Raw genomic sequence first — 16,401 nt, 5'->3', positions numbered from 1 at the left:
CAGGTTGGAAATTCAAGCACTGGAAGGTCATTAAGTGTCTAAATCAAGGCTGTTGGCATATGTCTGCTTTTATCCTCTGCTGGTATTTTTTGTTGCAAATCCTTAGGTCACAATCATAAAATTTACTGCTTTTTCTCACCAGACAACTGCCTCATTTAGCCAATTATTGTATCTTACCTCTACAGAGCCTTGCTTAATTTTTTTTTTTTTTTTTGGTTCTTATGGGGCATTTACTAATTTGTTATTTCAACAGAAATTACTTTACTTTCTGAAATGCTCATGGGGAACAAAAAGGAAAGTGACACACTGAAGTTTAGGGTAAAGTTTCCCTGACTGGGTATCTTAAATATAAGACATCTAGGATAAGGGGATTTAAAAGTAATTATCACATTTAAGCACAGATGCTAAAATTTTCAACTATAGAAATACATAAAGCACATTGCAAATGCCACAGTGAGGGAGCAGAAAAGGAGGAAGACGCAATTAATGAATGCTGTTTTGATATCAGAAATGAACTCTGAGAGAAAAATCTGTTCCTACTTTCCCTCCATAAAGCCTCATGTTTACTTCTCAACATTTTCCAGCTTCTGTAACAAATGAGGCAATCTTGTGTTACAGCTGAACCCCAGTGCTGTGTAGCCCTCATTCATATCTAGGTCAGGTACATCAGCAACGCTGAATGAGTCAGAGATTGTGAACAAATGCAGCGTATGACTGTGGGATGTAAAAGATTCCCAGAAATAGCTTATGCAAATGGAAAGGAAAACTGTACAAAGCAGTACTAATTCTAACTTTTGATTGATTTTACCACCTTAATTCTGTGGGGCTGCTCTTATGGAACAGCCAAGCAAGCTGCATTCTTGTTTCACACTTGGGAATACACATCTTCAGTGAAGTGCTTTTCCTATTTGTGAATAAAACCATGTAACTGGGAAAAGGAGAAGTCAGCATCTGCTGTGCCCTCAATAAGGGCATCCACACTGTTCATGGATTGCAGCTCCAGATGCAGGCTGAAGCCCTGTGCAATAGTGAACTTGCTTTATATTTGAACTTTGCATTCTCTAGCACTTGGTTTGGTAGAGATGATGATGATTATTATCATTATACAAGAGTTGGCTCAGGAGAAATCAACTCATACCAGCCAGGCATGGAGGCTATGAGAAGGAGCTACTCAGTGGGCTGATGTGAAGGAACAGGGAGCTGTATGTACTAAATACTTGTGTGTGCAGGAGCTTATCTGCAAGTGGCTAGAGAGATGTCATGGATAAGAGAGAAAGAGCAGAAAGCATCTGGAAAGAGCAATTGAGAAAAACAAGAAAGATATTTCTGTGAATGAAAACTGGGACTGGGACCTGAGAAACAACAAGAGAGGTCAGACAAGAGGATGTGCAGGAGGGACAGGGAAAACATGGATGGTGGGGGCATTGAGTTTTGTCAGTAAGGAAACTGTGACATTATGATGCATGGATGCTCAACCAGCAGTTCTATGTGAAGATAAGTGCTTTTCTTGGCAGGACAATCCAGTCCACTTGCTGTAGTGAGGCTCAGTGACTCAAGGAACAGAGAATGTTCTTTCAATGCCAAGGTAAGGATGAATATTATTCATGTCCAAAAAAGAGCACAGTCCCTTCCTTTCATGGGCAGTCTGTGCCTGAGCACAAGTATGCTTTCATCTTTATTGCTCCTAGAAGTATGAAACGTTCTCCAGAAGAATTGTGCAGTGGGTGGGAGAGGGGCAGAAATGGGCACAAGGAGTCCAGAAGGTAAAGAGGGCAGGTCAAGGCAGCAGGCTACAGACAGGCTCCCGATGTTGCTTCTCATGAGGTCAGAACACCCAGTGATGACTCTGCTATATTGCTGTTATTTCCATCTCCAGAGGAGACAAAAAGTTTTGCAGAACAACCACAGCCTCTAGAAAGGTCTGGTCTTTCCCTTCTGCCTTCTACTTGGGTCTCTGATATAAATTCTGAAGAATATGTTTTCGTAAGAGTTGTCTTATCTAAGTCATTCTGAGTAAGAGGAGCATTGATGGGATGAACACTGGCAAAGTACAGCTGCCTAGTCTGTCTGCAGGGAGCTAAGGCCCAGCCTAGCCCTCACCAATCCTTCCTGCACCTGTAGGGACTGATGGAGCAAAGCTCTGTGTAAAGCTGGTAGAAGTTGTATCACCAGTGAGGAGAGGTGACTTTTACACACAAATGACCCTGCTTCCTCACACTTACCTTTTCATGCCCGTAAGCACAAAGGACGTTTGTTCAGACAGTCCTGCCAGAGTTACCTGTGCTGACACGGAGGACACACCCTGGGTCTCCATGATCTCAGCTCTTACCTCAGAGGGTAGGTTTACATTAGGAAGAAATCCTTTACTGTGAAGGTGGCAAGACTGCAGATTCTTGAGTCAGTTAGACTCAAGATTCACAGGGAAGCTGTGGATGTCCCACTCCTGGAAGTGCTCAAGGCCAGGAGGGATGGGGCACAGAAAAACCTGGTTTAGTGGAAAGTCTCCCTGCCCATGGCAAAGGGGTTGGAACGAGATGGTCTTTAAGGTCCCTTCCACCCAGTTCATTCTATGACTATCTCGTATGTGCTAAAGTACCAGGCTCTTTGCAACACGTTTTACCCACAAGCGGTGAACTAAAATCCCGAGGCTCTGTCAGCCTGAGCTGTGCAGCCCCGGCCTCCCGGGTCCTGGGGAGGACGGCGGGGTGTCGCGGGTGTCCTGGGTATAGTGAGTGTCCTGGGTGTCGCGGCTATGCAGGTTGGAGAGGCTGCGCCGGGTGTCTCCCGCCACGCTGTCCCCCCGTCCCCGATCCTCCTCCCGCCGCTCCCTCAGCCCGCGGGCGGCGCCTCAGGGGACGCGGCCCCGCGCGGCCGCCACTGCGCAGGCGCCGCTCCGCCCCGCGGAGCCGATCCGAGCCACCACTGCCGTGTCGGCCGCGGCAGATTCGCCATAAGGCGCCGCACGGGGACCCTATTTTCGGTGTTGGTTTTTTTTTTTTTTTTTTCTTTTCTCTCACTCTGTTTTCCAAGCGGGCCGCGCTCAGTCCCCGGCGCGCTGTCCCGCTGAGCCCCCGCAGCGATGGAGCCGGCGGCTGCAGGTGAGCGGGGCCGGGCCGGGCGGGCGGGGGAGCGCGCACGGATCCCCGCGCGGCGGGCGGAGGGAAGTAGTTCCGGCAGAGTACGTGACGCTCCTTCCGCACGACAAGTAGTTCCCGCAGTGGCGGCCGTCCCAGCGCCCAACACCCCGAGCTGCCCGGCGAGCTGAGGGGCTCCGGGGCCGGGGGGGCTCCTGGAGGTGCCAGAGGACTCGGGCAGCCTGAGACTGGGAGTCCTGCAGTGCCCCGGCTGCCCGTCCCGAGGCTGCCGCTTAGCAGCGAGTCGGGAACAGCTGGGAACGAGCAGCTGGAGCTGCTGCTGGTGTGGAATTGGAGCGTGGAGACCCCATAGCAACCTGCCAGGATGGGAAGGGGGCCTGCGGGGAAGCCGGAGAGGGACTCTTCGTCAGGAATATAGTGATAGGACAGGGAGTAATGGGTACGAACTGAAAGAGGTGAATTTTAGTCTAGATATTAAGAAGTTCTTTTCTGTGAGGGTGGTGAGACACTGGAACAGGTTGACAAGGAAAGTTGTGGCTACCCCAAGCCTGGCAATGTTCTAAGCCAGGCGGGATAAAGCCTTGAGCAACCTGGTCTAGTGGGATGTGTCCTGGCCGTGCCAGGGAGGTTGGGACTGGATGATCTTTGAGGTCTGTTCCTGCCCCTTTCCATCCTCTGATTCCATGATTCTGTGCTCACCTGGGTTTGAAACACTCCTGAGCTCCTCTGGCAGCCGCTCTAAAAAGTGGTAACAGCTCAAGGTCCCCACAGTTCAGCTGCAGAAGGCAGATGTTTAAAATGTATTAAAGATGTTTCCACTGCACTGTCATCTCAGGCCTTGGTGTGCCTTGTATTGGCCTGGCTTTCATTCGAGCAGTGAGTAAAGTTACACAGAGCTGGCAGCCTCAGGAGTGCTGTGTATGTGCCTCCTGCCTTTCACAATCCCTATGTACTGTTGCAGGACAAGTTTGTGGAGTGATGTTGCAATAATTTAATGCCTGTTAATTACCCTGTATACTCAAATTTGGCTTCTGGTTGTCATTCCCCGAGTTGACTTCTTAAAATCCTAAAAAACTTAAAAAGTTGACTTCTTAGAATCCTGAGTTATTTGTAGCTGTCCTTAGAAGTATTGATGGATAGTTTACAACTTGAACCACCACCAAGGGGTAATAGCCATACTCTAAAACCCAGAAAGTTCATCTGCAAAATGAGGAAAAACCTCTTTATGTTGAGGGTGGCACTGGAACAGGCTGCCCAGTGGAGTCTCTTTTTTGTTCAAAACCTACCTGGATGCATTCCTGTGTCACCTGCTCTAGGTGATCCAGCTTTGGCTGGAGGGTTGGACTAGATGATCTCCAGAGGTCCCTTCGAACCCCTACTCTGTGAAACAGGATTTTTATGCCAAGGAGAATTGCACTGTCAGGAGAATAACTGAGTAGCAGAATAGTTAACAGGTGCTGTGTTACTTATAGACTTGTTAAAATATTCCAGGACTGCTTTATATTCTGGGATCCAACTTTCAGTGAGAAAGAATTCTCTTACTATTAGTGTTAGTAATAAAGTCATATTTATTCAAGCAGATTTGTCTTAATAAAAAGTTCTGAGTGTGCTTGAACCCACAACTGTTGTGAGTGTTCAGTATTTTTGATATTGTTGCTGCTGATGCATTTCCATTATGGCTGCTTCGAAAAATCAGATTCAGGGTGTTTCATACAGTGCATCCTGAAGTTGGTGGCTGTTCACGTAGTTTATTCTTCTGCTGTGAGGGGTTCTGAGGGGTTTTGGTGCCTGGTAGTGCACCTTACACATTTTGATATTGTGCATGAGTTTATTTCAGTGGAACCTTAAGCAGTGTTGTGTTTAGCCACACGAGGGAGATCTTAGAACATGAAAATAAAAATGTCTTGCTATAAACATATCTACTGTGGCTTTCTTTTTCCTTTATGATGGAAAAGCTATCTTGTTTCTATGTTTGATAAAGCGATTATTCTAAACTGAAAATAATTTCCTAGTTATTTGAATGTCTTATTAAATCCATGATATATCCAACTCATTAATTTTATATATTTTAACCAACATAAATGTGTGGAGACAACTGTCTTCTTTTAAAGAACTTTATTTAACTTTTTTCCAGGAGCATTTGTTAAGATGGTGTGTGTAAAACAGAAAAATACATGTGCTTTTATTTGCCATCATCAGTTCAACTCCAGTAATTTCGAAGTTTCTTTTCACAAATACAGTATCAGACTGGTTAAATACAATGTGTTTAGTTTAGGTGAGGGCGCCAGAGCTGGGCCTGGGTGAAACTTGGGGCGCTCAGCACGGCCAAGTTTCAGGTCCTGCACCTGGGCTGGGGCAATTCCAAGCACAAACACAGACTGGGCAGGGAATAGACTGGAGCAGCCCTGACGAGGACTTGGGGTGATGGTGGATGGGAAGCTGGACATGACCCAGCAATGTGCTCTGGCAGCCCAGAAACCAAAGGTGTCCTGGGCTGCGTCCAAAGCAGGTGAAGGAAGGGATTCTACCCCTCTGCTCTGCCCTGCTGAGACTCCCCTGCAGTGCTGTGCCCACCTCTGGCACCCCACACGTGGGGAGGATGCTGTTGGGATGCTGGAACAACTGAGCTATGTTAAAGTCTATGTCATGCAGTGTTCTTACTGTGACGTGCGAAATAAAATGTCAGAAAGTATTGATTGATTTGGATCCTAATTTTGTTTCACTCCTGACATTTCATGTGCCTAACATCACACAATGGGTGTTTAAATAGAGAAGTGTAAGGACAGGGCAAGCACGCAGTGATACTGGTCCAGAGCATGGACTTAGACCTTCTTATGAGCTTTGCTGAGCCCCAACCAGTCTCTGTCGACTTGGTGCTTCCTGGTCAGCTTCTAAGAATTCTGAACACCAAGTGGATGTGTACCCATCTTGGAGTTGCAGCAGCAGGGAGAGATCAGCAGCAAGACAGGCAGTAGTTTCAGAGGAGTCGTGTCCTTCATGACACCTGGTTTGGTAGTTCTTGGTTTTCCACTTTGCCTTCTCTGCAGTCTTCAGTTACATCCTTCCAGGCAAAAAAAGAAAAACAAAACCAAAAACAAATCAAAACCAAGTTATTTAACTGCTCACATATGGAACTGTGCTGTGTTGTTGATTTTCATTAATTCTGTACCTTTTAAGGATGATGATTATTGTGAGAAACAATGCTCACCCTTTAAAATTTTTAAAAGTTTAATAAGGGGTAAAAAGGATAGCAAACAGCACTGGGTGCTTTGCAACTGCCAGAGGCACGCCAGTGAACTTAAAACAATTTTCTTATATACTTTCTCATTAGAATGGTCAAATGCATATTCATGACGATTATACATATTGAAACATTCCTTTGAGTTTACATGTTCCAGAAATTCTTTTGTTTGATTTGACCTTTGACTCGTCTTCTGGAGTTTGTGTTATACTTCAGATGAAATTGATATATTTTATTTCCTCACAAGGCCCCTTGTTCTGTGGTTTGACAGTTCTTGATAGCCAAAGGGTCAGTGGTTAATTCCTCCTTGCATTCTTTCTTTCAGTGTTTATTTACCTGGTTCTTTTCAATGTTATCATACAGATAAGATAATCCACAAGTACATTAAATCAACATTAGCCATTTCACAAAATTGTCGGAGTTATTCTCACCATTGTCAGTTACAAAAATAAAGGCATTAGCTACTTCTGCAAAGGTTAACATTACAATGCACAACACATAGTCTATATTTTAGTATTTTTTGAAAGCTTAAACTATATTATATATTTTTCACACTAATAGATATGCTACACAGGGCTGGGCATTGGCCACAAAAGCTGACAAATTATGCTATATTAAAGCAGTTAAAAGTGATAACAAACTATTATATCAAAATCGTTATGACTAATAATAATTTTGCAAAAGCCAATACATAATAATGAAAGCCAACAACTACATAGTTATTTATAAGAGTTATGATTATTATTATTTCAGTAGAGGAACAATATCCAAAGATGTAAGCCCGTTATGGATCTTTTTGCTTTTTTAATAGGTCTTTGTATTATAGGTCTTTTACAGGTCTGTCTGTTTTAGCTCTAAGGTTTCGTTTCTGAGGAGCGCAATTCCTAACCTTGTTTAGAGACAGTCTTTAAAATGTTTGCTATAACTGAGACATCTTTCTCAGAAAAAGTCTCCAAGCAATTATAAAATTACAGCAAATTGAAAAACTTATTTTGCTATGGGCTCACCTTCTTTGAAGGGTCTTTTTTCTATGCAGATTACTCTTCATTGCACAGGCTTTTGAGCAGGCCTGTTGCTGTTGAGATGTTTTTAAAATGTTGCTGCATTCTGCTTTTTATTTTTAAAGTTGATAAAATTACCCTTAATTACTTGGGTCACTCTGTTTTTACATTCAATTTGACACAATTTAAATCTTCTTTTGCTTTCCTCATTTTACGAAACTTCTATGAAGATGTTTTATTTTACTGAAAGTTCATTTCACTGCTGTTTATCTGTGCTGGATTTTTCCCTCCTGTTTCTAAAACCTTATTTGATGATTAGCATAAAATATGATGCTTTTACATAGCCTTCATGCTGCTTTCAAGCATTTAACTTGTCTTGGAACTTTTTTGGTCCTTTTTGTGGTTTGTTTTGTTAAAGTTGCTTTTTATCTTTATGTAGTTAGCATTGTTGAAGCAAAACGCAAACATTTGGTTCTTTATCCCTCTTTTAAGAGGTCTTTTGAGTAGTACTTTAATCATGGTTGCAGAGTATCTCTCAATTAATGTCAATTTGAAAAGTGTCCTGTGTTTTACTTCTGATAAACTCAAGAACTGTTTCTCCTCATATGGTTTCCCTGTCTGCTTGCTGGGTGAAACTGTCATTAATGGTGTCCAAACATTTAATCTTTGCATCCTGTCCTGACCTGACATTTAACCACTCTGCATAAGGCTAATTAAAGTCTAGAATATATTGTTTCTGTCTTTGTAACCACTTTTATCCCCTACAATGTGCCACAGTCATTGGTACCCCTGTGGTCAGGCTGTTGCCAGTGTGTAGTCCTTGCACTGTACTTTGCTGTGCACTGTATTTAAATTCCTCAGGGATTTTGTTACTTGTTAAAATAGCCTGTTAATCAGATTTGACCCTAAGCTGCTTCTAAAAGGTTTTATTTTTAAAAAATAATGCATCCTACTTTGTCCTCAATATTTTGGTAGTGGTAGTAAACCACTGGCAATACAACAGTGGGTATCAGACACTTGTTTGAGTGCATGAATGTCAGTAATCCTTGATCACAGCCAGGCATTCCAACTCTGCCATTTTATTAGGCTTCTTGCATTACTGTAGAAGTAGTTAGATTAATTTTTTAAAAAACAACTACAAAAACAAGCCTAAGAAATTGTTTTGTTCTTTCCTGTAAAAAAGTACTAATTTCTATGTCGTCCTTCATTTGAAAGTAGTCTCTGATTTTTACTGCTGCAAGGTGAATCGCCTTCCTCTTTGTGGTCTTTTGCACTTGTTAGCTACCCTTTAGTCTTAATTTAAAACCATTTTATTCTTCCTTTAATTTTTGCTTAGGCAAAGCCTGATGCTCCTCCATTTTTATTTCTCAACTTGTAATTTTCTCTTAGTTATATACAGAGCTGCCAGCTTAGTTCTGCTCACAATGGCACCATCTTGAATTCATATCCCAAGGCACCTTAACTAGTGTGCTTTTGTTTTTCAGTCCTAGTATATTTGTATTGTATAGATCATAGAATCACAGAATGGTTTGGGTTGGAAGGGATCTTAAACATCACTCAATTCCACTGCCCTGCAGTGGGCAGGGACACCTTCCCCAATCCCAGATTGCTCAGGGTCTCATCCAGAATGACTGAACACTTCCAGGGATGGGGCATCCACAGCTTCTCTGGGCAACCTGTGCCTCACCACCCTCACAGGAAAGGTAGAGATTTTAAAATATATTATTTCTTAATCATAAACATTCACAAACTTTAGTGTAATTTAGTCTTGTATGCAATATCTGAGAGCCTCTACAGATGTAGGTCATTGAGTAAACTTCACTTACAGCCTGGCTGGGAAAAATAGTGAATGTGTATGACTGTGTTCCATAATACCACACTAAATGATACTGATTTTATCATCATCTTTTAAATGTTTGCAGGAATACATCCAGTACCGATGTTGCTGAAGCAGTGTTCCTTAATGTTAAAATAAAGTTTGTGGCACTTAACTAATGATAATTAAATTGCCCTGATTTTAGTTAGCAGCTAAGAGCAAGAACAGTCATGGTCAGGGGCACATTTTTTTTGATTGAATGCTTTCTGCATGGCTGGTTTTGTCTCAGCAGTCATTTTGTGCTGCTGAATTAAGAAACTGTTGCTTACTGTTTGGAATTGCCCAAATTCAGATGAAGGAAGCCCTAAAATAGCTTTTGATTATCCAGCTGCTTCTTCTAGTACAGTTAATTTATTAGTTTTGAGCACAGAGTTCTTGTGGTGCTGTTGTTCTAAGGGTAGCAAATAGTTTGTTTTATAGACTTTATATACTTTTTTTTTCTGTTAACACTTACCAAGGATAATGCGTTTGATTTGGAGCTGTGCTGTAATACTGGATATTAATTTCTTGATGAATCAAAATAGAGAAAATAACCAGCAATCAGTATTGATTTATTTATTTTCTTTAAGAAATGAAGAGAAATAAAATTAGTTTAGAGCAGCATCTTTTTAAAATAATGATTAAAATGTTACGTGGTCTATAGAAAGTAGATTTTAAGTAAAACAACAACAGCAGCAAAAAAAAAACCAAAAAAACCACCCTGCAAAAAAATCATGAAACCAGCAAGTGTCTTAGAGGTGAAGCAATAAAAATTAGAGATACACTGTAACATGTTTGTGAAAATTTTGGAAGTCTGAAATGGCTTTGAAAATGAAAAGCCTCTAATATGCTCAGAGGAGTAGTAAGATCTGATAAGTAAAGTATTTTTTAAGTATTTGACAGTAGTACATGATATCATAATTTCTTCTACTGTATTTACCCATTCTTTTATGTTCAGTTGAAACTGTTTTATTACTAAGAAATAATGTTGCTTGTCTTAAATAAAAGTTATTGGCATTTTACATGCTGCTTTCATATTAACTGCTACCTCATATTTCATTGCTTCTACCAAAACAGAAAAAGTCTTGTTTATTATTTTTAGACACTTCAATATCTTATATGCTCAACATTTGTGTGTGAAAAGTTCTTTTACAAAACAAATAATTTTTGATTGGAATAGTTGTGCCCACTTTTTATTGTACTTGCCATGTATACAGAAACAGCAGAAAGAAGAAAAAAAAAAAAAACCAACCAAAAAGCCCAACAAGACCAAGTCCTAGTCTGAGGAATAAGATTTTTAATTGCAGAAAGTTCGTGTTAAGAATTTGATGGTGATGAGGCAGCAAAGTTTGTTTCAGCTCTGTAGTAAGTTTAGAAAGAAAGAAGTAATTATTTATGTTCTGAACTTCGTTGCTGTGTATTTTAGGAAGGTTGACCAGATGTATAATGATTGATCCCATCAACTTTTTCCACAGGCTAACAACTACCCAGTGACTTTTTATTTTTGTATTTAATTGTGGAATTCTAATTCCTTTTAACAGCTGCATTCAAAAGGCATTTACAGAAGTTATTAACTCTTGCTTCTTTGAAAGGAAAAGTGAAAAGTTTTGGATCCATTAGAATGATTTAGGGTATATAAATACAGATTTGTGTCCCTGCTCTGGGTGTCTTGTAAAAGTAGTTATTAAAAGTAAAATGATAACCAATGCTGAGCCTTTGTTTTATGCAAAATAAAAGTTTTTGGTTAATTAAAATTGATTCTGCACTGTGTTTCGCCACACAATGTTTAAAAGTACATATGCCAATAATATATTCCTTGATTCCCTTACGTACTGTTAATTTCAGTTGTCTTTCCAAGATAAACGCTTCTTTCTTGCCCCTTCCCTCTTCCCCACTCCAGCTGTAAAGCAAAATGGACAGATACTGGTTTATGCTTTGTGAAAGGGATTGGGAATCAGAGAATCTGCTTCCTAGTCTGCAGCTTGCTCTTTTATTTTAGTAATCCATTTTTAAAACTTCCTTTGCTAATATGCTTAGTGTAAAGAAAAAAGCCCCTACTAATTAAGCAATATGCTGAGGGTTTTGGAAGAATTAGAAAAAAAGACTTAACTTACATTATAACTCAATTTTACACACAGTCAATTAAGGAGAAAATTATTGGTATTATTTATTTCAGTGTATATTTAGCACAGTTTATAGGGGTAAACTAAAGATAATGAATTGCCACAAAACATGTTTAGTGAACAGAATGTCCCAGATTGGTTTTGGCTGAATTTCCTGATGTTTGTGTACCTGCATACTTGATTACTGTTCCTTTCTTTCTCTGCATATTTAATTGCGTCCTAATTAATTGCGCCGTTGATTTCCTACATAATTAATTATTCACTAATTAGTCATTGATTCCTTGCATAGTTAATTAACTTACTCCTTATTTGATTTTTACACTTAATTGACTATAATTCATTGCTTTATTGCTGCACTGCCTAATTAGCAAGTGTGTAATCAATTATTGTTTGCTTATTCCATACTTGTTTAGTCTGGTGATCAGCAGAGTTTACCCTCTGCTCTCTGACCTCCTTTTCCAGTCATTCTTCCCAAAATAAGTTCTTTACTCTGTTTGGTTTCCATCCCACCTCTGAGTAAAGCTCGTGCATCTTCTGTGTGTTCTCCTGGTGCTCCCTGCACCTTCACTGGCACTCACTGTGCTCTGCCAGCTGGGCTGTTCACATCTGGATTTGGGTGGCCTTGGTAGTGAAACATTTTAAACACCCACAGAGGCCTCTGGGCATTCTTGCTCTCCTGCCCCTCCCCAGGTCCTCGCTGGGAGGAGTGAGAGATAAAGCGATGTGTGAGTACTGATTGCATTTGTTCAGGGAGGAGGCAAGAGACAAAACACTGAGCCTGAACTTCTAGGGAAAATAGCCAGCAGGTCAGGAAGCAGAAATAGTGACAAATAAAACCTCAAAACAGAAATGTTAGCTAAATCGTGGAATTTCAATTTGTAAAATGTTTAGGTAAATGTTCATAGGTTTTATTTTGCATTTACATTTAAAAAGAAGAGTTGTTGTTTGCTGGGTCAATAACAGGCTTCATGCCCTTAAAAAAAAAAGAAAAAGAATAATGCTAACTAGAGCAGAACTAGTTCAAAGGAACATTTCAACATACTGCAATCAAAACAGAAATATCTGTGTGCTCAAGACAGCAGAATGCCTGAGAAGGAACCCGAGCTCCTAAGAGCTCTTTGATTGTACCATACACTTACACAGCTGCTTGTGTGTAATAAGAGGATATTTTGAACAATAGGAGCAGCATTGGAGTTGTTTTTTAGAAATGTTTTGAAAGAGATGAAGACATAGCCTGCCTGTTAGTTTTGAGCTCTGCTTTTGTTACCTTTCAAGTGCAAATGCCTGTAAAAGAGATACCTCTGCTGTTCTTAACTTTCAGGACACCTTAAAAAATAAAGATTTTTTTGGGGTGAACTATATAAGTGGTGTGTTGTGAAGGAAGTGGAATAATGTTCAATAGGGGAGTGCTTAGGTTTGTTTTAAAAATAGCTCCTAAAATACAGCTTCCCTGTTCTCTTACCTCCAGATTAATCTCTAAGTTCACAAACTATCACTTTATTTCTGTACTTACCCAGTGATCTCTGGTTTGACGTGAACCTCAGAAGTGCTGCTTGTTCCAGTTTGGTTTCAGTGGGTTTATGTCCCTAATTTTTCATAGGGAGGTAGAGGGAGAGTAGCAATTGAAACCAGTCTCTGGGCCAGAACTTTATACATGTAGGTAGAGAACAAGTGTGCTGTTAAAATTGGTTCCTGGTTGTTTTTTTGGTTTCATTGGACCCTGAAGGGAGCAGGGAATCTTCAAAAATCAACCATTAAACCAAAAGACTGCAGTGTTAGAAAACAAAGTCCTCTGAATTTCTCTGGCCAAAATTTTTGAGCTTTTTTTTTTGTCTGGGATTATATTAATACTTCTTTATTGTTATTTACTTTCTTGAGGCTTTGCTTTCATATCACTCTTAAAGTACCTGTGAATTAAAAAGAAGCATAAAGCTTTGCCTAAAAAGTTGTGTCGTCGTTTGCTCCTGCTGCTTTGAAGGTTTTTGGTTTGTTTTGGGGTTTGTTTTTTTGTTTTTCTTAAAGCAGAAACTTTTCAGAGAACTCAATAAGGATGTCACATCTTATATATAATTGTACCATGTGTTTGAAAATATATAAAATTATAATGATGTTTGAGGCTGGAAGGGGAAAAAGGTCTTAATTTGTTCTTCTTCCTTTTGTGTTGTGTTAAAACATTTCTAAGATTTCAGCCAGAAGTTTTTTGCCCTGTGAGGATCTAGCTAGGCGTTTATCCATTCCTTTAGTTAATTCATTTGGGAATGTATTATGAATGTGTTCATTTAGTGATACAACATTTGTCATTTCACCTCGCTGCTGCCTGTTGTGTGTCGTAAGTAAATTCTAGTTACTATGTTGACTGAACTAAAATCTCCGTAACTCATGGTAACATAAATAACTTATATTTGAAAACACTAATTCCTTGTTCTTAAACTTGTTTTTTTCAGGGATCAATGCCATCTTCATGTGTAAGCTTTGTAACTTATTTTCACCAAGTAAGTCCGAGCTGTTGTCCCATGTCTCCGAGAAACACACAGAAGAAGGGACCAGTGTGGATGACATCATTATTCCTCTCCAGCCTCTTACAGTACCCACAAATACAAGCAAAGATGGAGAAGGTACATTCAGAAATTGAAAGGAATGTCATTTTCAGCATCACATATTTTTTTTAATAAAACCTGTGGTGTGATGACTCTGCATTGTGTATAAATGGTTTCCATAGTTTGTTTTTATAATAAGCCCTGTACAACTGCCAGCTCAAATTTCATTCAGCATAGAATAGATCACATGGCAGATATGGATAAACTCAGTGTGTCTTAGGGAATGATGACATTGGTTCATTAATTTTCAATGTCAAGTACAGCTAAGTTTGCTTCCTACAGTTTTAATCTGAGCTCTAGTAGCAGTAGGAAGATTGTCTAGCAGCAGTGAAAAGGTCACCATGGATGAGAGTGTGTCTTGAGGCTTAGGTGTCCTTTTTGAGTTGTCTAACTTGTTGGTTGTCATTCAGGTAATGTTAATAGTTCTATTCCAAAAAGGAAGTGGCACAATTAATAATTTATAGCTAATTTATAACTGTGTTTTGATAGTGATGCTGGTAAATAAAGCAATCAGAGGTTGAATTAATTACGCATAAAAATTTTACTGTGCAATGGAAAAAAGTTCCATTCATTCCGTTCCATTTTTAACTGATCATAATTGCCATCCTTTGGAATTATTAGCAATGGGTTCAAAATAATTCAGACTTCTTATCTATTTTTATGCCCTTACTGACTAATAAATTTATATTGTTGGCAAACCTCTTATTTAACACAAATACTCGGACTTTTCGGTCATTATAATTTCTGGATTTTAAAAACTACGTGCTTATGCATCAACTTCCTTCTAATATCATATAAGTAAGAATTATTTTGGTGTTAACATATGTATGTGATGTTTCTTCATTTATTTACCAGCAGTAATTCAGTAGTTAAATTAATTTCATCAATGTAAGAAGATAAGTCTAATAATGGTCATGCAGTATTCACTAGAGCTGCTGTCTCCTCAAGTGGCTGGTGAGGAAAAATCTCACCAGAATATTATTTCACACAATGCCCAAAATTACCAATGTATCAGAAGATGATGAATAAATTTCAAATCAGTTTTCAAAATGTCATTCTAATTTTATTTTCACAGCACAGAGTTAATTCCTCTGGCATGCAGAATGCATTTTCCTTTCTTAAATCTTTGTTTCCTGTTATCCTTTCACTAAATATATTTCTGAGCACCTTGTTACATATTCATTTTAGTAAAAAGGCTCTTCTGTAAACTTTCCTTGACATCTTTGTCAGGAGTATCTGCACTTTCTGTATTGTATGTGTTCAGCATGCATTGTACATTTATGAGGATAGTTTGTAATTACCATTATGATCTGAAGCAGCAGAAATTAGACATAATTGACTTCTAGAAAACAACTCTGCAAGTCTTATGTAAAATATAACATTCTTAAGTTATATATTCATAATTTACCTTTCTCATTATTCTTGGTGAATACTTTTATTCATCTGATGTGCTTATATGGTGCCACCTTTTTCAGGTTATGTAGCCCAACTCTTTGCCATCTGCTGTCAGTAAGAATGTCAAGGTAAATTACTTTTCCATAGTTTTCTAGTAATACTCTAGGTGTTCTTTAGCTTTAAAATTAATTCCTCCTTGCCCATCAGACAGATTGATTGCAAAAGAGGGTTCTGAAGTCCCATTGAATTATTTTCTGTGTTCTGTTTTAAAAAAATATGGTATTCTACAATTGAAAAAAAAAAAGAGTTCTTCTATCAAAGCGTCAGTTATTTCCTCCTCCTATGGAATCTGCAGCAGATAAAACTTAGAAAGTTTATAGTATACAATTATTTGTCAGTGAACCAGTCTTTGCAGTAATTCAGTATTGTCACTGAAAGAAGAAGTAATTGGTGAATGACAGTCTTAGAAATTGCAACTTTGAGTACTTAGTGACAAATAGATGAACATCTTTTTGTCCTTTGAAAGTGTAATTTCTCTTCCAAGTGTTGGTAAATACTGTAGCTACCCCACAATTGGTATAGAAAAGTGAATGCTAAGTTGCTAATGGAGCTCTTTGTTCTGCCTGAGTAATAAATCAATGATTTTCTAAGTACTGGGGACAAGTAAAGTGCTAGGCATGTAATGTATGTTTATTACTCTCCTGTTATTTTATTTACAATGCTCTCCTGCTGAATTTTGTTTAGTCATGCCACTTTCCCATCATTAAGCCATGATCTATTTAGAGTTGATTTTTCCTGAATATTTTGGCATGATGATGTTAAAATATTTTTATCAAGTGGGACCAAGGGTACCAGGGAGATGTTGCTGTTATACATCTATGCACAAGTCACATTTTGTCCAGCAGTAGAATGTGACATCTTTGTTTTGGGCAATTACAGGTATTTACCTGGTAACTGTAGTCATTCATGCTCCAGTTTAGCCTAAGGCTTTTTATAATTCTTCACAATGATCTCCATTTCCTTCACAGTGCTTGTCAAAACTCGGCTTTTTTTTTTGCCTGGTAACATTGGTGAGGATTTGTGGAACAGCATCA

The 16,401-nt window shown here is 39.2% G+C and overlaps 1 protein-coding gene across 1 annotated transcript in view; it reads left to right on the top strand.

The window, feature by feature from the left end:
- Positions 1–2,944: 2,944 nt before the first annotated feature.
- ZFAT (zinc finger and AT-hook domain containing) overlaps positions 2,945–16,401 on the top strand; it is a 76,962-nt gene continuing 63,505 nt past the window's right edge. The window contains exons 1-2 of the mRNA XM_014888803.2: positions 2,945–3,098; positions 13,760–13,930. Of these exons, the coding sequence (XP_014744289.2) occupies positions 3,080–3,098; positions 13,760–13,930 (190 nt within the window). The 5' untranslated portion in view covers positions 2,945–3,079. The remainder of the gene's footprint in view (positions 3,099–13,759; positions 13,931–16,401) is intronic.

This window comes from Sturnus vulgaris, chromosome 1, assembly GCF_052056855.1.
Source record: "Sturnus vulgaris isolate bStuVul1 chromosome 1, bStuVul1.hap1, whole genome shotgun sequence".
Lineage (NCBI taxonomy): Eukaryota > Metazoa > Chordata > Aves > Passeriformes > Sturnidae > Sturnus > Sturnus vulgaris.
The sequence above is the reverse complement of the archived record's forward strand: the minus strand, read 5'-3'. Positions and strand labels throughout refer to the sequence as shown.